The sequence below is a fragment of the Peromyscus maniculatus genome, chromosome 12 (genome assembly GCF_049852395.1).
Source record: "Peromyscus maniculatus bairdii isolate BWxNUB_F1_BW_parent chromosome 12, HU_Pman_BW_mat_3.1, whole genome shotgun sequence".
Lineage (NCBI taxonomy): Eukaryota > Metazoa > Chordata > Mammalia > Rodentia > Cricetidae > Peromyscus > Peromyscus maniculatus.
In genome coordinates this window covers 27,289,825-27,313,830 of record NC_134863.1, presented here as the reverse complement: position 1 = coordinate 27,313,830, position 24,006 = coordinate 27,289,825, and the positions used below count along the sequence as shown (strand labels likewise).

Genomic DNA, 24,006 nt, shown 5'->3' with positions numbered 1-24,006 from the left:
TCCACGGGGCTTCTTCACAGATAATCTGTCCGCTCACTCTATGCTTGGTACCACAGGCCTCACACACGTGGATGTGGATACCTCAGTCAACACACTCAGGCCCCATTGTCCTGACAATGGTCACCCTTTGGCTATTCTTTATTTTATTATTATTATTATTATTATTATTATTATTATTATTATTATTATTACTAGTACATTTATTTATATTGGAAAGAGGTTTTGTGTGGAGGTCAGAGGACAACTTACAGGAGTAAGCTGTCTCCTTGAACCATATGAATCCCAGGTTTTGAACTCAGGTCATCTGACTTGGCAGCAAGTGCCTTTGCCTACTGAACCATCTCACCAACAGCCTCACCCACTTTTTTTTTTTTTTTTTTTTTTTTTTTTTTTTTTTACTGTGTATATACTAGAAATTGAACCTACAGCCATAGGCTAGGCAAGCACTTTACCACTAGCCTAAATGCAATATAGTCTGTTTGGGGGAGAGCCAAGAGACTCAAATGTGTTCTGCAAATGGACTCAGAACTCCCTAAGTAGGAAATTTGAGGTTTCCAGATACCTAATGGTTGGCTTAGGAGTGAGTATTGCAGTCTCTACATGGTCCTTTCTCTTGGCCTGTGGACTCCTTATCTTATGTTGATGGACCCAGCTACGGCAGAATGAGACCATAAAAGGAACCCTTGTTCCTCCAACAAGGGATCAAGATAAATAACCTTTCAAGCCAGTAGTCTAAAGCAGAGATTTTCTTGTCCAGAATCCATGACAGGACCATGTCATAGAAGAAGCATGTTTCTTTCAAGGAGAATACAGCTTAAAGAAAGACCAGAAGGGAGTGTTCTTGTGGGATGTTGAAGACTGAAGAGCAAGAGGTCAGAAGTTTAGAAGTACAGATAAATAGGATCTTGGAAGTAGGCAATCCATAGATGGTGAGGTTAGCCTATTACAAATAGCACCATAAAGCTAAGTTTGGGCCCAGTGGAGGTGGATTCAGTCATGAAAAGAGCTATACTCTGCCAAAAACACACTTCCAGCTCTGTCCCCACTTTACCGTCTTATCGCTGTCTCTTTTGGAAGCTTCCTCCCAGTCTTGATTCCTTTGTCCTGCTCTCACTTTAATTTTTCCACAGGCTGTTGTCCTCCTTCAGTTATAGCTAATCATATTTGTTCACATGTCCATATCTGCTTTCTGATTATTCAGGACAAAAGGTTTTCAGGGTATTTGTCTTGTTTAGCTTCTACAAAGTGACTAAGGATCCTGTAGTGACCAGTAAATGTTCAGTGAGTTACTACTACTTAAGCTACATGGTGGATGAATGGCATTGGATTTTCGTTTGTTTGGGTTGGTTTTGGGGGGAATTCTTTTTTGAGGGGGGAGGGTGGGTGTTTTGTTTTTCCAGACAAAGTTTCTCTGTGTAGCCTTGGCTGTCGTGGAACTCACTCTGCTAACCAGGCTGGCCTTGAACTCGGATCTCTCCTGCCTCTGCCTCCGAAGTGCTAGGACCAAAGGTGTGCACAGCCACACCCAGCACTGAGTGGCACTGTTTGGTATCACTGAATCCAAACTGAGTATCAATCTTTTGATGTCTTTCCAGTTCACATTATTTCATCTCTCACATAACTACTCAGAGCCAGTTACTCAGACAAAAGTGATTTATTTGAATATCCAAAGCACTTTACAAAATTAGATAGAAAATCTAAAATCATTCCATTGTCCTATTTTATATTATCATCATTTTAGAAAATAACAGGCTTGATTACTTATTAGAAAAAAAAAGTTTTTGTTATATGTAAAATATTCTTGCTGTTACCTATAAGAAAGGAGATGAAGGACGTCAAGGAGGGAAGAGACAGTCAGGAACAATTTTTAGTTGGCATCTGTCCACCCCAAGCCCAGAGGTGAAGAAGGCATTAAGATGCTAGTATGTGGTTGGTGCCTATAGTAACCTGGTCATTCAGAACAGTTAATTTGTTATGTTCAAGCCACTCTCTAAGTCACTGACATCATTGTTTGGTCAATTCACCCAAACCCTGCTGGTTGTTAAAATGACAGAGACTAAACAGGGCTGCCATTTGAGACCTCCCACCAGGACTGCAGTGAAGAGACCATCTCTAGTCCCGATGAGTAGTCCTGTCCCCACATCTGATGCTGTGACAATGACCTATCCTGTGTACAAATCCACAAATACTGAGGCATCGCCTGTACGCCACTAAAAACAACAATGGTCTCAGGGTTGGAAACACTGTCAACCACGCTGTCATGAGCATCTAAGGCCCCAGGACTCAATGGCGGTGGGGTAATATTTAAGCTACTACCCTGACAATAGGAGCCTGTGAGCACGTCTGCCTCGAACACATAGATGAGCCTGTCTGTGCTTGAGCTTTTCTTGACCTTGTCTGCTAGTTTTTTGAGGCTCTTGGTGAAATGTATGCCGGTTCCATAAACTGGGTCTGGAAGAGAAAAAAAAAATATATTCTAGTAGATGTCTATTTGGGTGCTAACAGTATTTTCTCTCTGGACCTTCACATAATTACCGCCACCCTAAGTTCCTCCCCTGAGACAATATCACTGATACCTTCAACAATAGTTTTACGTATTAGAATACATCATTAAAATTTACAGAGAAGTCACTAGCTTTCAAAGCAATTTCACATTGATTAGATTCAATTAATCTGGAATTTGGATAATTTTATTTAAAGCATGAAAAATCTAAGATCCAGACACATTATGATTCAAGTCATTATTAACCAGACAATTAGCAGCAATAAAGAAATCTGTTCTTAAAACACTGGCTGGCTACACAAACTCCAAATAGGTCTGTATCTACAGCTTTTGAGAAAACAGATTTTAAATATCATCCAGTAAGAACAGGCAGCATTAGGACGGAAGGATCCTGAGTCTGAGGCCAGACTGTGTTACATACACAGCACGGGAAAAGCATCAAAAAGAGAAAGGGGAGCAGGCAGAGTCACGGACATAAGAAAAATGTAAATATGCTTGCATCTTATTCAAGAAGAGCACCCTTGGCTTAGGAGAACATAGTCCTGACATCACCCCTCACAAGGTGTCCTGGTCTCTGACTGTGGCCTGGCACAGTGCCCCAGTAAGTCCACTCCATTGTCTTGAACTAGATTCGTGCTGACCAGGACACTTCCACCCATCAGGCAGTCTGGAGACGACGACAGGAGAAGGTGATGCTTCATTCCCACTACTAGAGATGAATAGTCTCCATTCTGGTGTACCACCTATTCTATTATAGATTCCGGGATATTAATAACACTCAAGGCAGGCATGATGGTACATGTCTGTAATCCTGGCACTCAGGAGGCTGATGTGGGAGGATTCAGAGGTCAAGGCAAACAGACTATATAGGAAGACCTCATCTCAAATAGCAAAACAGAAATGAAGCCAAGCAAACGAACCCCTAAGAGTCAAAGCGTTCAGTAGCCCTTTACTGTAGAGATATTTAATGCAGCCTAGTGACATGTATTAGCACCACAAAGCCGTGGCTCACTCCTCAGCACTGAACACAAATAACCTCATGTAGAGGGGAACACACGGAAACTTCTTTGAAGCTCTCCCTTCCTTCTATTCTATTCTTGTCCCTTCTGTACTGAACCAAACACTGACTGACGCTCCAGAGCAGCACTGGGAAGTAGAAATTCAGTGCAAGCCACACATGCCACTTGAAGTTTTCTAGTAGCCACATTTAAAAGAAAGAAAGGAAGGAAGAAAAAGATGAAATCAAATTAGAGTAAAAGTGCCACTTCGGTATCAAGTTAACTGTGTAATTCACAGTGGTCCTGAGCACTTGCTTTTCAGAGCACCTAAGTTCAGTTCTGTGGTGGTTTGAATAGGAATGGTCCCCGTGGACTCCTGTGTTCGAATGCTTGACCCAGGGAGAGTGACACTATTAGATGTGACTTTGGTAAGGAAGTGTGTCACTGTGAAGGCGGGCTTTAAAGTCATATATCCTCAAGCTACAACCAGAGTGGCACACAGTCTCCTCCTGCTGCCTGGAGACCATGATACAGAACTCTCAGCTCCTTCTCCAGCACCGTGCCTGCCTGCACGCCACCATGTCCCACCATGATGATAATGGACTGAACCTCTGAACTGTAAGACACCCCCAATTAAATGTTTTCCTTTATAACAGTTGCTGTGGTCATGGTATCTCTTCACAGCAGTAAAAACCCTAACTAAGACAAGTTCCCAGAGCCCATATGGTGGCTCACAACCATCTGTATCTCCAGTTCCAGGGAATTCAACCTCTCTTCTGACCTCCACAGGTACCAGCTACACACACAGCGTGGTGCACATGCACCTGGGCAGGCAAAACCCTACTACACATAAAATCAACTTTTAAAAAGTTGTATACTTTTGAAAATTCACTAGGGAGATATTTTACATCTATTGTAGGTTTTGAAATACAGTATCTATTTTATTTACCTTTACAGTACATCTCAATTCAGATTAGCCACATCTCATGTTCAATAGTCATGGATGGCTAGAGGCTGCCACACTTAACAGTGCAGTGATAAATGGCTATGGTAGTATTTCTGTTTTCAAAACATCACAAAACAATCTCCCTGCATTGTAAACACTGAAGATACAGTGCCAAAATAATCTATGTTCCAAAATAATAATGGTCTGAGACTAAAAATAGATACATTTTTCTTTGCAAGAGTTTCGTTTTGAATATTACCTCAAGGACAAAAGAGATAAAGCACTTAGAACAAAGCCTCCTAATATGTACATATATGCATATAAAGTATATACCCATATATATTCATATATGTATATACTTTTTTGTGTGTTTTTCGAGACAGGGTTTCTCTGTGTAGCTTTGCGCCTTTCCTGGAACTCACTTGGTAGCACAGGCTGGCCTCAAACTCGCAGAGATCTGCCTAGCTCTGCCTCCCGAGTGCTGGGATTAAAGGCGTGCGCCACCACCGCCCGGCTTTATACTTATTTTTAATTCATAAGAAAACCATAAAATTTTAGCTTCCATAGTTTAGTTTTCTGAGAAGTTGGTTTTTTTTTTTTTTCAACAAAAGGCTAAGAACCTGAAGGACGAAGAACATTTCTTCAGTTTTGATTTTAAACCATAAACAACAGGAAAATAAAGCAAGATGTTCTTAGAGCAGTTTTCTCAGTTTGAAAGTTCTTTCTTCCAGCTGGGAGAACCAAAATGGTAAGAAAGAGATATGTAACTAGTTCTGACCCAGACACTGTAACCTTCCCCCTCCCCAGATTACCCCCCTTTCTATTTCCTGACCAAAATCCCAAGCCTGTGTGCCCTGATACTGGAACATCTCACTCTCTCTGAAGCTCACCTCATCCCATGAAGCCACAGACTCCCACTGCTGAGCCTGCCTACTGTCTTGACTTGTAGCTCAGCAAGTATGGTCTTCCTTCTATTTCCACTTTCCTCCTCCAGGCCAACACACAGACTTCCAACTTGCTTGCCTGCCCGATTATTTCCTCTCACTCCAATAAAATAGTCTTTGAGTTCCCTGCTGAGTCCAGTCGATTTGTTTTAAAATTGTTTTAGTGATGTAACCAAGATCCTGCAAAAGGGATTTTGTGTCCCCTTGTGGCATTATGAAGACATGAACTTGACTTCAAATTACTTCTCTTACCTGCTGAATTTTTTAATTTTGTGTGCTTGTGTGTGTAAATTTCATTTATCTTCTATGTGTCTGTGTGAGTGTTTGTATGTTTGTGCACCATGTGCATGCAGTGCCCATGGAAGCCAGAAGAGGGCACTGGATCCCCCTGGGACTGGAGTTACAGATGGTTATGAGTCACCAGGTGGGTGCTGGGAATCAAACCCTGGCCCTGTGAAAGAACAAGTGCTTTTAACTGCGGGGCCATCTCTAGCCCTGCTTGCTGAACTTTTTTTAAAAAATTATATTTATTCATTTTTATTTTATGTGTGAGTGGTTTTGCCTACATGAATGCGTGTGCACCATGTATTCCTGTCCAGCAGCACATGGTAAGTAATTGTTCTGTGTTTTCCCTCTCCTCTTTCAAAATGGGAGTTATCACTACACTTTTCCCAATCCTTTTCATACCATTAGCTAAAGAGAAAGAGGGAGCACCTCACCTGCAAGACTATACCTGATTGGAAATAGAGGATGAAAGGCTAGGCATGGTGACACAGGCCTTTAATCCCAGTTACTAGGGAGGGAAGGCAGAGGCAGGCAGATCTCTATGAGTAACAGCCAGCCGGGACTACATAAACTCTGTCTTTAAGAAAATAAACAAACGCCGGGCGGTGGTGGCGCACGCCTTTGATCCCAGCACTCGGGAGGCAGAGGCAGGCGGATCTCTGTGAGTTCGAGGCCAGCCTGGGCTACCAAGTGAGTTCCAGGAAAAGGCACAAAGCTACACAGAGAAACCCTGTCTCAAAAAAACAAAACAAAAAAAAAAAAAAAAAAAAAAAGAGAGAGAGAGAGAAAATAAACAAACGAAACACCCAGGGCCGGGTCTAAAACACCAGTTTCTTACATTTAAGTAAATGTGCTTCTAACTAAGGAATGGGGGTTGGTATTGATAATTCTGTTGAGATGAAAAGGGCAAAGCAGGGACACTCCCACTCTCTGCAGCCAGAACACAGAAACAAGAAGGAGATTAAAACCTGAACCTGAGCTTCTGCTGTTCACACTTGCATCAAAGTAATACCCACCGACAAAATACCAAACACCTTAAGGCTAGTGCCAAAGGGTCCCTCCCCATAGCCCTACACGGATGTCTGCTCACCCTACCCAAGTAGGTAGTCCTGAGGATTGTGTCATGAGCTTGTAAGCCCAGCACTGGGGAGGGGACAAGTCCTTGGGGCTCACTAGCTAGCCAGCCTAACCAAGTTAGTGAGTTCCAAGAAAAAGAGAGAGACCCTGTCTTAGTTACCAGCCTGAGGATGAGGCCCATACCTACCATGAGGTGTTGAGTACAGTCTGTGGAAGCCGACTCTGCACACCACATTGCAGAACTGATATGGCACCTGCTGAAACAACCTTTGGCTCCCGGGTCCCCTCAGCGTTCTCCCTTCCATCATTTTCTTCTTCTCTTGGAAGGCAGCCATGAGCACATCATTGTCTATCTTCCCCACCTATAAGCAAAGGGAAAAAAAAGTGAATTGGTCTGAAAAATGGCTACTTAAATTGTCTCCTGCACTACTTGGAAACTACATGTGCTATGTGCATGGAACACATGCATTTTGCTTTTCAAGTCTCTCTTAATTTGGCTTCTCTCTTTCAAAACCTATCCCCTTTTTCAATAAATGCATTTAATAAAGTCAGTTGTATACCTATGGTCCCAGAAGTGGAATCAGGAAGATCAGAAAGAGATCAAGGACGATTCAGCCACATAGCAACTATGCGATTAGCCTGGGCTACACGAGACTCTGTTTCCAAAAAAAAAAAAAAAAAAAAAAAAAAAGGTAACCAATAGAAAATTCACAGGCTTGGGAGATGGCTTAGTTGGTCAAGTGCTTGCTTTGAAAGCATGAGAACCTGAGTTCCATCCCCAAAATCTACATTTTAAAAAGACAAGCATTGTGCCATGAGCTTGTAAGGCCAGCATGGGAGAGGGGAACAGGTCCCTGGGGCTCACTAGTTAGTCAGCCTTGCCCAGTTAGTAAGTTCCAAGTAAAAGTGAGAGACCCTGGTTAGTTATTATTCCATTGCTGTGAAGAGACACCATGACCACGGCAACTCTTACAAAAGAAAGCATTTAACTGGGGCCTTGCTTACAGTTTTAGAGGGTTAGTCCATGATCATCATGGCAGGAAGCAGACAGGCATGTGCTAGAGCAGTAGCTGAGAGCTCGTCATCCCAATCCACAGGCAAAGGGCAGAGAGAATGAGACACTCAACCTGGCATGGGACTGGAAACCTCAAAGCCGACCCCCAGTGACCCACCTCCTCCGGTAAGGCCCCGCCTTCTAACTCTTTCAAAACAGTTCCACTAATGGGGCCTAGTCATTCAAACATACAGACCTGTGGGGGCCACTGTCATTCAAACCACCACAGGCCTCATCTCAAAAAACAAGAGCTGTGGAAGATGAGTGTCCTAAGGAAGGATAATAGCCAAGGTTCTCTGACCTCCACGTTTGAAACATCAAATATTAGACTTTTCTGTCGGTCTTTTTTTTTTTCCAAGATAGGGTTTCTCTGTGAAACAGTCCTGGCTATCCTGGAACCCACTCTGTAGACGAGGCTGGCCATCGAACTCACAAAGATCCACCTGCCTCTGCCTCCCGAGTGCTGGGATTAAAGGCGTGGGCCACCACCACCCACGTTTTCTGTCAAGTCTTTCATGAGAAAAAATTCAAATCTTTTTATCTCTTCTACCTAGAAAGACTTTTTACAAAAATGTTTTAATCCCCCACTCTATAAATCTTTTTATTTACAAAGGCGAGACAGCCTTGTCAGAGCTTAAGTAATTTCGGCACTGAGACTCCCCCAGCCCTTCATTTCCTTTTCATGGTTTCTTTTCCAGCTAGCCCACTGGGAGAGACTGTGGGTCAGACCCCAGTCAATGGGGAAAGAACACAGTCACCACCGGTGTTAGAATATAACTAAGCCAACTCCCCACCCAGTCTGCTTGCTCTTCTGCTGTCTGCGTAGCACACCCTGCTAATTAGAAGTAAGGTTTTGCCTTGCTGAGATGCTTTAAAGGGAGAAGCCTCTTTATTTCAACAGCATACACATACTAGGCATGTATATCCCGCTACTGTGTCATCAGTATGTGCCAGTCACTGGTACTGAACTGACCAACACCACAGACATAGTACATGTCCCATGAAAGCTAATGGTCTGTGAGATAAAGTAGATAAGCAGTGACAGCAGCGGATTAAGTGCTGTGGTACTTTCTTTCCACTGTTCTGGTCACTGATGGGTAGACCGCCTGCTCGCAAATCTTGAATCTGTGACTCTGCATGTCTTGAGACCATTTCTACCTCCTGATGCCAACTACACCCTCAGGCCCGAATTCCCACCCAGTCCGACTCCAGACTCCAGGTGACTGAGCAGCTGCCTGAGAGGCCCGGGCAGGTGAATTTTTATGTCGGCTACAGAACCAATTAACAGCAAAGTGAACCAGAGCCTCCTGTGATCAATCATACCTTCACAACCCACAAGCCACACTTCTCAAACTGCCTCTTTCGGTCCTGAAGGTCCTGAGTTAAAGATACTGGGTAATGAAGATATGTGTCTAATTCTTCCATTTCATCCAGCTTCCCTTGCTGATCGGTCCACTGTTCTAAAAAATGAGAAAGACAAAACCTTGTTTCAGTGCTCCATGAACACAGGAAAAAAAAATATTATAAGGTGCTGTGGATATCGCTCTGTATGCTGTGAATGTGTTGCTCTGATTGGTTGATAAATAAAATGCTGATTGGCCAGTAGCCAGGCAGGAAGTACAGGTAGGATAAGCAAGCAAGGAGAATTGTGGGAAGGCTGGAAGGCTGAGTCAGGAGACACCAGCCCACCGTCCATGGAACAGCATGTAATGGCACAGAAAATGTGGCGACATATAGATGAACAGAAATGGGTTAGTTTAAATGTAAGAAAATGGGAAGGGGAGCATTAATTACACTTTCCCCCCTAAAATAATGCTGTAATTATGGTAAATGGTTGTTACTCATAGGAAATGTTTGTACTTCAGCCAGGTTTCATAAATAAGAATTAAGAAAGCATGAAAGGGCACTGGATAGCTGGCTCCGCAGTTAAGAGTACTTGTTCTTGTGGAGGACATGGGTTCCTGGGTTTGGTTCCCAGCACTCACAGAGTGACTCACAATTGTAATTCAAATCCCAAAGGATGTGACACCCTCATCTGGCCTCCATGAGCACTGCAAGCACATGGTACATAGACATGCATGCAAAGCACCCATACACATATAAAATTAAACAAGAAATTGTGGGATGGACTGGAGAGATGACTCAGAGGTTAAGAGCACTGGCTGCTCTTCCAGAGGTCCTGAGTTCAATTCCCAGCAACGATATGGTGGCTCACAGCCATCTATAATGGGATCTGGTGCCCTCTTCTGGCATGCAGGAATTACATCCAGGCAGAACACTGTATATGTAATAAATAAATAAATCTTTAAAAAAAAAAAAAAGCATGGGAAACAATAGGACATTCATACAACATTTCAGTTTTTAAGCCCATTCTCTTCTCTACTTCATGTTCATCACACCACCACTGAAATAATCAACACAGTTTTATAAACAAAAAAGTAGAAATTCAGAGGAGTTAAGCAACTTGTCCAATACAACCAAGAAGGTAAGCAGAGATCTAGGGTGATAAACCTGGCTGTCATTTGTGTTTCCTATAAGGAGACAAGGCCAAGTCCTGGGAACATGTGCCACTCGTGGTATGAGCAAGATCAGAACTCAGAGCGGCAGACTCTATGGTCCCCTCCCCTCCCTCCCTCCTTCCCTCCTTTCCTGTTCTCCTCCCTTTGTTCCCTTTATTCCTCTCAGCCCCCCTTCTTCCCTCTCTCCTTCAATTTGGAATTCAGTAGGCAACCTGTTTTTGTCCAAGGAAGCTCTCGATTTGACTGAACACACAGGTAGATAAATGAAAAAAAAAAAAGGGAGGGTGGGGGCTCGCTTTATCTCATTTTCAGTTTGACTCCAGAACACGCATGCTAATCTGAAGCACAGTGCCTAGTCAAATGGACTTCAGTTTAACTATGCAAAGCAGGGGATACATTCACAGGAACGCCCCAGAGGACTAAGTCATAAATCCAAGAAAACAAGAGGGACAAGAAACACAGCAGAGGAAATCCAGAGCCCCAGACTTCAAAGGAAGAGACCAATGGCTCACATTTATAACGAGTGACATTAGCATCCAGGTCTCCTGAATTCAATGTTAACCAAACTCCTGCTTCAGACCAGGTTCTATGGGAGGTGGGCACCTGAGATCAAAGATCCACAAACCTCTACTGTCAGAAGTAATTGTCAGAAAAGATAAAGCAGCATGAAAGGGAGTTCTGCCTCACTCCAATTTTGTTCCAATTATCACCTGATGGGGCTGGAGAGATGGCTCAGCAGTTAAGAGCGCTGGCTGCTCTTCCAGAGGTCCTAAGTTCAATTCCCAGCAACCACATGGTGGCTCACAGCCATCTTTGGTGGGATCTGATGCCCTCTTCTGGCATAAAGTCATAGAGCACCCATATACATAAAATAAATAAATACATCTTCAAAAATTTTTTTAACTGACATATAGTTAAAAATCCATAAAATAATAGAATTTAATGACGTTTTGTTAATAACATACATAAACTTTGACCCAAAAGAGGACATTCATTTGAACCTCTGAAATGCTACTGTGAACTCTCTCCCAAGTGCTGGGATTAAAGGAGTGCACCACCACTGCCCGGCTATACTCTTTTTTTTTTTTTTTTTTTTTTCCGAGTTATACTCTTATTTGCTGTGGGATGTTTTGTATGTAAAATGTGTTGCTCTGATTGGTTAATAACTAAAACACTGAATGGCCAGTAGCCAGGCAGGAAGTATAGGCGGGACAAGCAGAGAAGAGAATTGGGGGAAGTGGAAGGCTGAGGCAGAGAGACACTGCCATGACAAGGAAGATGTAAGGTACCCGTAAGCCACATGGCAACTTATAGATTAATAGAAATGGATTAATTTAAGATATAGGAACAGTTAGCAAGAAGCCTGCCATGGCCATACAGTTTATAAGTAATATAAGTCTCTATGTGATTATTTTGTAAGTGGGCTGTCAGACTGCCAGGGCTTGGCGGGACCTGGAGAAAAAACTCTAGCTATACTTATTTCTTGACTTTCTTTCTATGTTAGTTGCTACTTATTCAGCTTTCCATTTTCCATATCTCCTTCAAGAAGCCTTTTCCTAGGTTCCCAGGTGGGCATAAGGTGTCCTTTGTACTCCCAGAACACCTTCCTCTGTCATAATTCACCTGCTCACTTCTCAGTACCCTCAGTTAGACTTTGATCAGGAACAACGTCCACCTTGCTCATCAGCAGTATCTAGCACAATGGATTATGTAGTAGGTAAATAAATGAATGGAATAACCTGTCTTCCGGGATGACATGTGATTGGGTTTTATTGTTTGCTTGGGTTGGTGTGTTTTGACCTTTTTTTTTTTTTTTTTTTTTTGTGCTTATAGGATTATAGGATTTGCCTTCACTCAAAGTGGCACTTAAATTTTTTTTTTTTTTTTTGAAATAACATTTATTTCTTTGTGTGGATGTGGGTATGAGCTGGTATCCAGGGGTAGAGAAGGCAGTTTGTGGAAGTTGGTTCTTTTCCACCACATGCATCCCAGGGATTGAACTCAGATCGGATGGCAAGTGTCTCTACCTGCTGAGCCATCTTGCTAGCCATTAAAGTGGCATTTTAAATGAGACAGTATCTTGGCTCTAGGACTCTATAAAATCTCTATAGGCCCAAATGCCCACAGTTAACTCTAATGAGTTTAATTACACTGACTGAGAGGTACTTAGGTATATCTCACAATATCAATCCCAACGCTGTTGGGGACAGCGTTCAAAATAGTAATTTTAGAGATCAAAATGCCAGCAATACATAAATGTAACAAAACTCAAGATAAGTGATCAGGTAGAAAATATCCACACTTGAATGCTTCATTGAACTGGGCATGTTGGGTTTTTATTTATATTTTTGTTTTTGTTTTTCCTCCATGGCACTAATAGGTCTTACTTTAGGCTTTCTGTATAATTACTTCTTAGGCAATCCATGTCATCACAAGTACATCCAATGGTATGTGCTTATATTTATTAATAAACAACTCTGACAGTAGAAAGACAAAACACAATTTACCAAAGTGTTATGACCTGAGCTGAACTCGGTGGCTCACATCTGTAATCCCAGTACTTGGGAGGCTGAGGCAGGAGGACTGTCCTGAGTTCAGAGCCCACCTGGGATACAAAGTGAATTTCTGGAAAGCCTGAGTTACAGTGTAAGAGCTTCTCTCAAAACCAAACCATGGGGTTGGGGATTTAGCTCAGTGGTAGAGCACTTGCCTAGCAAGCACAAGGCCCTGGGTTTGTCCTCAGCTCCAGAAAATAAAAAAAAAAAAATTAAAAAAAAAAAAAAACAAAACCATAACAAAACAAGGTCAGGCGTGGCGGCAGAGACCTGGAATCTCAGCATTTAGAAGCCAGATGCAGGAGAATCCAGAGTTCAAGGCCATCCTTAGGTACATAATGACTTTAAGGCCAGCTTGGGTGACTTGAGACTCTTTCTTAAAAATAAATAAATAAATCTGGATATAACAGAGCTGTTGGAAACATGAACTCACAGCAGCTGTGACCACATGCACAAGACCTAAGACCAAGCCAGTCAAAATTTGAGCATGTATGGGGAGGGCCTCAGGGACTGCCACCTCTAACTAAGGAACTATTGGTATTGGATGGCTATAAGGAGGAAGAGTCCATTTTCTTCAGGGATGTAGCCTGATAGGATGCTCATGCTCCATTCCATTGGACAGCACTAGATTCATGTATCTATGAAGGCTGCAGCTGGACTCAGGTTTAAAGAAAGGAGATGGAAATGGAAGGGAAATGTGGGGAAGGCCTAAGAGGAGCTGGAAAAGAGGAATAGGGGTGAATATGATCAAAATACACAATATACAGGTATGAAAATCCCAAAGAATAAATAAAAATATTTACACGCCCAATCATGAGAAGCAAATAATCTAACGCTGAACCTGAATGGCTTGTTCTTTCCTTCTCTCAGGCTGTTATCCACAAATACATGAGTACACTCATGACCAGAAGCAACAATTAGGAGAGCTGACATTTTTGTTTTGAGACAGGATCTTCTGTAGACCAGGTTGGCCTCCGATTCACTCTGTAACTGAGGGTAGCCTTTGAACTCCTGATCCTCCGGCCTCCATCTCCCACGTGCTGGGATCACACACCTGGCTCTGGGGGATCAGGGGGGTCACTGTTTTTCTCCTTTCTGCTTCTGTCCCATCTTCTCTGTGTGCAGAGAGCTTTGCCCTGACTTAACAAAGGCACGGTTCACACCAACCCCACTGGGCCTCCCTCATCCCTTAGTTAGGAGGACATTTACTTGAATTTAAGAAACTCTTTTTTTCCCCCTCTTTTAATTTTTATTTATTTATTTGAGACAGTCTGACTACATAGCCCTGGCTGGCCTGGAACTCACAGATTCACCTCGAAGGTGCTGGGGGGAAAGGTGTGTGCCACAATGCCCAGCAAGAGCTTTTACCTTAGTGTGCAATTACTCACCTAACAAGCCCCAAAGACTTCTCTTCTTTCTTCTCGCCACTTCTTCCTGAACTTCACACAGCATACATTCAATATTCGTAACTGTTTCAATGAGCTCAGCCTGGTCACCTCTAACCTCTAGAGTTGCCTTACTGGGACTGACAGTCTCTGAAATGGAGACGCCCAAGGTTGTCTGGAGCTGAGACAGCGTGTCATGCTCTTTTTTCCCAAGGTAGAGAATATGGCTATTCTCAATGGTGTAGTGCTTCTCGGAAGTCAGCAACCCTTCAATCCATTCTTCGGCCTCGTACATCTCTTCCACTTTTACACCTATCAGATTGATGGTAGGGCCTCCAGCTTCAAGTCCACTTCTCTGCTCCCCTCTGGTCCACTGGGGAACTGAAACAACTATCAAAAACAGATATAGAAGACTGGTGGGTTTTCAATAGTGCAGAACATCACAGCCGCTGTTTGCCCCAAGGGTATTACCACCACTGTCGGTATGAGCAGCTCAAGACCTATCTGTAAAAGCTACACCAGGTGTAAAGGGAATCTGCATGCATAGTTTATGGCCTCCCTATAAACATACCAGTTAGCTTAGAAGTCGATGGATTTATCATATCCACACCTGCTGTGTGTGATTTGTCAATTCATACATAAGTTTCCTGCTAAGTGAATTATCTTTAACCTCTTGCAGCCACAAGACTTAATCAAATCCCTAAAGCTACAGAATTCAAGGAATAAAATATATTTTTAAAAAACAAAAAACTGGCTGGGTGATGGCAGCGCATGCTTCTAATCCCTGCACCCAGGAGGCAGAGCCAGTCAAATCTGAGTTTGAGGTCAGCCTGGTCTACAGAGCAAGTTCCAGGATATCCAGAGCCACACAGAGAAAACCTGACTTGAGGAAATAAAGAAAGAAAAGCTGGGGCTGGAGAGATGTCTCAGCCGTTAAAGGCTAGGCTCACAACCAAAAATATAAGAAAAGCTGAAGTTGAGAGGGGTAACATGTGCTTATAATCCCCACATTTGAGAGGTGGAGCCAAGATCAGGAATACAAGTTTTGAGAGCCTGTCTCAAAAAATAAAATAGAGGGGTGGCTCTTGGAAGAGCTAGGAAGAGAATTAGGGAAAATGCATTGTATGAAATTCTCAGAGAACTAATTATAATCTTAATTTTTTTTTTAAGGTAGCAAGGGGTTGGAGAGATGGCTTAGCAGTTAAGAGCACTGGATGCTCTTTTAGAGGCCCCGGTTCAATTCCCAGCACCCACATGGCAGTTCAGAAGTTACTGTCTGTAACTGTAGTTCTCTCACACAGACACACGTGTAGGCAAAACACTAATGCACCTTTAAAAAAAAAAAAGTAGCAAACCAGTAGCCAGTTAGGCAAAATATTTCATAGAAAAGCAAACATGACTTATATCTATGTGAAAAGATGCTTATCTTGATGGTGATTAGAGAAATGCACCGTCACCTACCAGTAGGGAAAGAATTTGGAAGTTTAACAATATCAGGTGTTAAGAAATCTATAGAACAACTAGAACTCCTAAATTTCTATGACATAAAACTGGGACAAGCTTTCTTATGTAAGTTAAAACCAAAAACTATTGCAAAGCTCACATTCTGTTTTTAAATTGAGAGAGAGGAGAGAGAGAGAGAGAGAGAGAGAGAGAGAGAGAGAGAGAGAGAGAGAGAGAGAGAGATTGATTGATTGATTCAGACTTGGTAGGAAGCACCTTTACCCACTGAGCCATCTGAAAAGTTCACATTGGAACTAACTGCCCAATGGAACTAACCTGATGCCCTTCAACAATGGAATGTTACTGTACCGATGAAAAGAAATTACCTTTACATGGCTGAGTCACAGAAACATATTTTGAGGGGAGAAAAAGCAAGTCATTTAAGATTCCCAGAGTCGTTAAATAACTTGTACATGGCTCTAGGACTAATCATGTCCACCGAGCTAGTGGGTAGGGGCACCTGACCCTAATGCTTATACAACTCTCCTTCCCGGTAGCGATCCTCAGACAACAAGGTAGGGGTTGGAGATACGGCTCGGTGATGAAGAGGATGTATTTATTGTTCTTCCAGAGGACCCAAGTTCAATTCCTACCACTCACAGCAGGCAGCTCACAACCACATCTAACTCCAGCTCCAGAGGGATCTCTGGCTCATAAAGGCAAAATGCACTTATGTGTACATGCCCGCTTCCTCCCATAACTAAAAAAATTTAAAAAGACAACTGGGTATTCGGTTTCTATCTTTCTACTGACATCATAGCTGGGTGGTACGAGATGCTCTGGAAAGCATTAGGACAGAACGAGAAAGGAAGAGGAAGGGAGCTGAGTTGAAATAAATTTCAACGTTTAAGACAACAGAAGTAAAAAGGGAACTTTAACTGGTGGCATTCTTTTGCTGTTTTAGAATTTACATTACTTTCGGGAAGGACACAAAAATAACGCATAGTGTTACTTCTTTGATCCATCATTATTAGGACAGCAGAATTACTTGAGATAACTAAATTGTTCAAATCACGAAGGGTAACTTTACTAAGAACTAAAATGCATTCAATTAACTATTTATTATACAAATATTCCTAATGAAAATGTGCTTCTCTCTTCATCCCTAGTTTTCCTTGATAATCTAAGACAATCCGTATCAAACATTCTGAATGGCAATTATTTTCCTGTGGTTTCTAATTTCTTTACAGATATTTTCAAGAACTACTGAATAAATCATGATCCTTGTCTCTGCACTTCAGTTTAATGACATATAGAACTTTTATATTCCCTTTTTGCATTAGTTTTACCTAAAATTCCATCCCTTACCCGTTCTTCTATATTCCACGCGACTTCCCAAATATGCACTGTATTTGTTTGCTCCTATTGGTTTTATTCATCTCAAGTGCCGCCCCACCACTGCTGGCCAATGGAAATCTTTCCATCCCAAAGCTCACCTTAGAAATATTCTTGTCCATGAGGTCATTCTTGTTCCCTCCGAGTAGAGGAATCTTTCCCTTCGCTACTCTACCTGAGGAGTTTGACTCTCGAGAGCTACTCTAGACATTGTTCTAAGAGCTTTACATGTATTATTTTATTTAAGCCACACAACCCTATGAGACAGGAACTATTTAGCTTATCTTACAAATGAAGTCACTTAAGAGTCCCAGAGTCATTAAGTAACCTGTGTCCCTTCTTATTTGCCTCCTGGAACTGGTTTAATACTTTGTAATTTTAATTAAAAAAAATAATTTGATGTGGTGGTATTCTAATTGTACTGAAATGTGATTTTGATTATATGTCAATAAATAAAGTTGCCCCGGGGGTCAGAGCTATTAGAGCCATAGACAGAGTGTGGCGGTGGTGGCGCACGCCTTTAACCCCATAAATCTCTGTGTGTTCAGGGATACAGCCAGCATTGGAGACATATGCCTTTAAGACCTGGGGGGCTGTACCTATAGACAATGACGAGGCAGTCACGTGTTTGGGTTTACAACCAATGAGAAGGCAGAATGACTATGAACGGACTTACACACAGGGAAATAGCTCTCTTTCGGGAAGCTGGGACACCGCAGGAAGAAGGGTGAGATTTTAGCTCTGAGCTCTGACCTCTTGGCTTTCTCTTTTACATTGTTTCTGTGTTTCTTATTTAATAAGACGGTTGGTTACATCTACAATTTGATAATTGGAAATTATAAAAAACTGTCTATTTAAATCACAGTTCATAATTGAGTTCTGTGTGTGTGTGTGTGTGTGTGTGTGTGTGTGTGTGTGTGTGTGTGTGTGTGTTTGAGAGCACACATGTACTATGGTACACATTTAGAGGTCACAGGACAGTTTGTGAGAGTCAGTTTTCTCCTTCTACCATGTGGGTTCCGGGAGTTGAACTCTGGTCGTCAGGCTTGGCAGCAGGTGCTCTTACCTGACTGATCAACACAGGCTCCTAAGAATCGCCGTCCCGAGACTTACCAGAGCTACCTAACAGTGCTGTACTTGCAGTGCCACTGAGCCGTTAAACATTCCACCCCAGTCCACTCACATTCCAGTGAAGGAGTGGAGGTCTGAGACAAAACTAACCTCACTAGAACACCACATCCAAGATTGGTGTACTCCATCCATCCCAGGAATCCCAAACCTAGCTCAGCTGTGAAACCAGCTAGACGGTTTTAGAGACCAGAGTTCCTGGATCAGACTCTGTCATCAGAATATATGCACAGGCACCCCACCTTTCTTCAAGAGTCTCATGTAGCCCAGGATGGCTTGAAACTTGCTTTCTAACCAAGTATGGCCTGAACTCCTGATTCCCCTGCCCCCACTCAGGTACCACTACGCCCGTAGAACCCTTAATTTCTTACTCACCACTGTTACTGCTGAGATTCAGTTCATTAGACCTCTTGTTCATTTCAGCACAAAAAACCTAAAATAAGCAGAGCAGGGAGGACAATCATCACAATCAAAGTCTACATGCATGCACCACACCACTGTCTTCATTACACTCCATCCCCACTCCCACAAGTCCTTAGGCTGCAAGCAGGCCATCTCACTGGCCCATAGTTACCACGGTTACCCTCACTTTACAGACAGATCCACAATCCAAGAGAACAACATGTCTATGAGCTACCAGAACAGTGGATCTCAACCTATGGCTGGAAACTCCTTTGGGGTCAAATGTCAGATATCCTGCATATCAGATATTTACATTATAAGTCATAACAGTAGCAAAACTACAGTTATGAAGTAACAAAGAAACAATATTATGGCTGGGGGTCACCACAACATGAGGAACTGTATTATTAAAGGGTCACAGCATCACTGTATTAGAACATCTGAGAAATGAATACATATAATATTAAAAGAAAACCAAAATATGGTAGAATTTAGGCAAACTATAAGTATTCATCCATTCAACAGGTACTAATATAGGTACTGAATTAAAGCTCAAATAAAAATATAGATCACTTCTAAATGCTATGAGCACACCAAAGTGTTTTATATGAGCTCATTATTGTAAAGTATTTAAAACTGGATTCGACTCATAATGGATATCAATATACGTTAGATATGGTAATTATAGTTACAAGATAGTCTGCAGAAAATAAGACAGTATTGCCGGGCATATCCTTTAAGATAGCGTCTAAAGGAAATCTCCTAGGGGTTTGGACACACCTTATCCAATACCTTTCTTGTTCAAAGTTGATACAACAGGCAATAATTACTTTATTGAAAAATGATAATATCGATGTGATAAAGACGAGAAGACTAGATTTTGCTTTATCTGTACTTCAAAAATGGTGTGTGTGTGTGTGTGTGTGTGTGTGTGTGTGTGTGTGTGTGTTTAGTCAGGTTCTCACTGTCTCATTACGTAGCCCTGGATGGCCTGGAACTCATTATGTAGACTACATTGGCCTCAAACTCAGAGATCCTCTTTTTTTCAGGGGTGGGGGTGGAGACAGGGTTTCTCTGTATGGCCCTGGCTGTCCTGGAATAACTCTCTGTAGACCAGGTTAGCCTCAAACTCACTCAGAGACCCACCTGTCTCTGCCTCCTGAGTGCTGGGATTAAAGACATACACCAACAGTCCCAACTCAACAATGAATTTCCTTGAACTGTAGAACATTTCCTTTATAAACTGTATTTGCAGCTTCTATTTCCAGAGGGGGGGGGCGGGGATCCCTTGATCTAACCACATTTAGTGACCTGAAGAAGTTAAGACAGGGTTGTTCCCTGCCATCCCCATCGAAGAACTTGAAAATAAAGCAAATGAGCTAACATTATCCACTGATAAACAGACTGTAAGAGGGGCTTTACGGATACAATGGATAAAAGTCAGTTCTCTGGTAGGTCGTTTTAGAAGTCGGGAGATGTTGCAGGGCTAGAAACACTTAGGCAAAGCTTTTGACTGAAATGTGATGGAAAACTGAGGGGTGGAGCCAAAGGGGAGGTGTGGCAGTGTTCTTTCAGCTCTGTGACTAGTGATCTAGTCACACCCGATCTGAGAGATGCCAATAATGTGTTTCAGAGGGCTGTTCCTTACTCTGAGACAAAAATGCCTGGCTTAGGTTAACACTCAAGAAATATTTGCTAAATAACCATCTATTGCCTTTTATAGATACCCAGCTCTATCTAGAACAAAAACCATCAAGAAATATCCCAAAGAAGGAGGAAAGGGAGGAAGAATCATCCCATATCAAAAATAAGCTGTTTACCTTTAAGGAACAGAGAGAATAAATGAAACAGTAAAAGAGAAAAGTCCCCGGGTGGTGGTAGCACACACCTTTAACCCCAGCACTCGGGAGGCAGAGGCAGGCGGATCTCTGTGAGTTCGAGGCCAGCCTGGGCTACCAAGTGAGTTCCAGGAAAGGCGTAAAGCTACACAGAGAAACCCTGTCTCGAAAAACCAAAAAAAAAAAAAAAAAAAAAAAAAAAACCAAAAAAAAAGAAAAGAGAAAAGTCAAGTAGCATGAGCAAGGCTTTGATAATGACCTTTGCTCAGAGTGACCTTCAGTCAAGGGTGGGTAATTTGCAGAAATTAAAATTTACAGAGTTAGAATCCCACCACATTGTGGGATCCTAACCCAGCGTCTTATACCAGAGATGCTAATTAGACATTGGTGATGAATGAACGAACTGTTAAGACATTTCCAAGATGCTAACTCACCTTGTATGTCTCCACATCTTTTGGAAAGATCACAATCTTTACAGTCAAGGTTTTCTTCATGTGCTCTTTGGCAAACGCTACAATTTCATCTAATATTATCCTCGCGGCTGTACTCTTCTCCATATTAATCACTCCTGTCCCAAGGGCAGGAAAAGAAATGGAATTTATATCTGGTTGAAGGCAGTTTTCCAGACAGCTCTTCATTGCATCTTTCAAAAACTGTAAGATAAAAACAAGTTCAAGATCAACCTGTGAGTCGAAAATGAGAAACTGAGGCACCCGAATGCTACCCGGTGCATTTGAACACTGAGCTCTCTCCCTGTTATGTAGCCTTGACTGTCTGTTGCCCTAGCTCAGGGAGCCAAGCATCAGTGTGCCACTCACCTGCCACTCCCAAATCAACAAAGAGTCCCTGAGTTTAAAGGAGATGATGACTAAACCAGGCACAGTGTTCCTTCAACACAGTGTTCCTACTGTGGACCTTCTCCTGGAGAAGTGCCAAGAGCTGTGGCAGACTTAAACTCCCATCAATTTTTCTTTTTCCTTTTTTGTTTTTTAGAACAAAGTCTCACTATGCAGAGCCCTGGCTAGCCTGAAACCCACTCTGTAGAGTATGTGACCTCAAACTCAGGAGTTCTGCCTGCCTCTGCCTCCCAAGTGTTGGGATTAAAAACAAAAACCAGGGGCTGGAGAGATGGCTGAGGTTAAGAGCACTGACTGCTCTTCCAGAGGTCCTGAGTTCAATTCCCAGCAACCACATGGTGGCTCACAACCATCTGTAATGAGATCTGGTGCCCTCTTCTGGCCTGCAGAGATATGTGCAGGCAGAACACTGTATACATAATAAATAAATATATCTTTTTAAAAAAAAAAAGAGTGGGCCACCATGCCAGGCTAATTGAATTACTATAAATAAACAGGAAGGTTGTCTGTGGAAGAACCTAGGAAAGATAAAGCAGAGAGAATGACTGATGACTGGAGGGCCAATCTGGGATTAGAGAGCTCTCCAAGAGAGGACAAGATATAGTACAGAAAATACACACACACACACACACACACACACACACACACACACACACACACACACACACACACACACGTCAGGTATGGTGGTTCATAGTCCTGGCACCCAGGAGGCAAATGCAGAAGGATTCCCATGAGTTTTAGAATAGCCTGGACTATATATACTTTCAGGCTAACCTGGGCTACACAGTGAGACTTCGTCTCAAAAGCAAACAAAAAAACAACAACAGATCTGGGCTGTGGCGGCGGCGGCGGCACACGCCTTTAATCTCAGCTCTTGGAAGGCAGAGGCAGGAGGATCTCTGTGCGTTCAGCTATGTAAAGAGAATATAACCAAGAGACACCTGGGATTAGACATCTCTCTACATCTGAACGGACTCCCTCTATTCTCTAACTTTTGTGTTTTATGGGAGGAGTTGGCTAAGAGCCAATATCCACTACAGGCAATTGGAAGAGGCCAGGTAATAGATTTGACTGGAATGGTATGGAATACCGCTCCTGCTGGAATTTAACCTGTGAAAGGAAACGTGGACAGGCTGAATCCCATCTCACTATGGAAAGACAGAGCATGTCATTGTGTATTGTGGAGCAAACTGATGTACAGAGGGTTACGTTGTTGCAGTGCCCGTGTGCAGTGTGAACCAAAACTTAAAAAGAAACCAAAAAAAAAACAAACTTAAGAGAACTTAAGGTAATCATTCTTGCTCAGCCTTTCAGTCAGGCATAGGTGGTTTTCCAAACAGGGATATACCATATGGCAATTGTTTGTTTGTTTGTTTGGTTTGTTGGTTGGTTGTTTTTTGTTTTGTTTTTTTTGGTTTGTTTGTTTGTTTGTTTGTTTTGGTTTTTCGAGACAGGGTTTCTCTGTGTAGCTTTGCGCCTTTCCTGGAACTCACTTGGTAGCCCAGGCTGGCCTCGAACTCACAAAGATCCGCCTGCGTCTACCTCCCGAGTGCTGGGATTAAAGGCGTGCGCCACCACTGCCCAGCTGTTTATTTGTTTTTCAAGACAGGGTTTCTCTGTGTAGTTCTGGTGCCTGTCCTGGATCTTGCTCTGTAGATGAGGCTGGCCTCGAACTCATAGAGATCTGCCTGGCTCTGCCTCCCGAGTGCTGGGATTAAAGGTGTGCTGCACCACCACCACCACCACCACCACCACCACCACCACCTGGCAACAATAGTTTATAAACATAATAAAACAATGGAAACTTAACAGACTGCTTAGACCGTGCAAGTATATAAACATAAATAGATTTTTGAACTTACCTGGTTTTTGTTATCATGTGTCCACAGCACATGAAACACGTACTGACAGGCCAAGTTAAATCCTTCTGTGACCAGTACAGTCTGATGACCTGCAGACAGCGTGATCTTGTCAAGTTTCTGTTCCATTCCAAATCCTGCTCGTTTAAGAATTGACTGTGACACAGATCCAGTTTTAAGATCGGATTTATATCCAGAATTAACAATTACATCTGTCTGAAAAGAAAAGAGAACACAGGACTCCTTAAATCCCTCCTTCTTAAATGACTACCTTGTACTCCCCTAGGGATTTTAAAAATTATTTTTGAATATCCCAAATCCACAAAAAAAAATGACTTCACAATAGACAGATATTTCTAGAGACAGTTCGTTCATTGCTATGAAGCTGTTTGTCCTATTTTGAAATTATATACATATATGGACGATATTGTCATTACGTTCACCTTTTACTGAATTATGCTTAATTTATTTCAGATTCTGATCATTCCTTCCAGCTTCTTCTGTTTAAGGACTTTATTTTCAAACTGGAGAGGTGGCTCGGTGGTTAAGAGCACTTGTGGCTCTTGCAGAGGACCTGGGTTCAATTCCCAGCTAGCACATGGCAGCTCACACTGTCAGTCACCCCACTCCTGGGGGATCCGAAGCCCTCCTCTCATCCCCGAAGTCACCAAGCATGTATTTGGTGCCAGACACACAGGCAAAACTCTCATACCCATAAAATACTAAAATAAAATTTAAAAAAATTTATTTTCAATTATGTGTATGTCTCTGTGTGGGTTTGTACACACGCATGAGTGTAGTGCCTGCAAAATCCA

General features: G+C 42.4%; 1 protein-coding gene across 3 annotated transcripts in view; it reads right to left on the bottom strand.

Annotated features, from left to right (window-relative positions):
* Nucleotides 1-1,635: 1,635 nt before the first annotated feature.
* Nucleotides 1,636-24,006, bottom strand: part of Parp9 (poly(ADP-ribose) polymerase family member 9) — a 34,836-nt gene continuing 12,465 nt past the window's right edge. For all 3 annotated transcript variants that reach the window (XM_042259260.2, XM_042259258.2, XM_042259259.2), the window contains exons 5-11: nucleotides 23,195-23,407; nucleotides 20,907-21,125; nucleotides 18,608-18,665; nucleotides 14,270-14,656; nucleotides 9,131-9,267; nucleotides 6,941-7,115; nucleotides 1,636-2,451 (exon numbers count right to left, since the gene is read on the bottom strand). In XM_042259260.2, coding sequence (XP_042115194.1) covers nucleotides 2,057-2,451; nucleotides 6,941-7,115; nucleotides 9,131-9,267; nucleotides 14,270-14,656; nucleotides 18,608-18,665; nucleotides 20,907-21,125; nucleotides 23,195-23,407 — 1,584 coding nt within the window. In that variant the 3' untranslated portion in view covers nucleotides 1,636-2,056. The remainder of the gene's footprint in view (nucleotides 2,452-6,940; nucleotides 7,116-9,130; nucleotides 9,268-14,269; nucleotides 14,657-18,607; nucleotides 18,666-20,906; nucleotides 21,126-23,194; nucleotides 23,408-24,006) is intronic.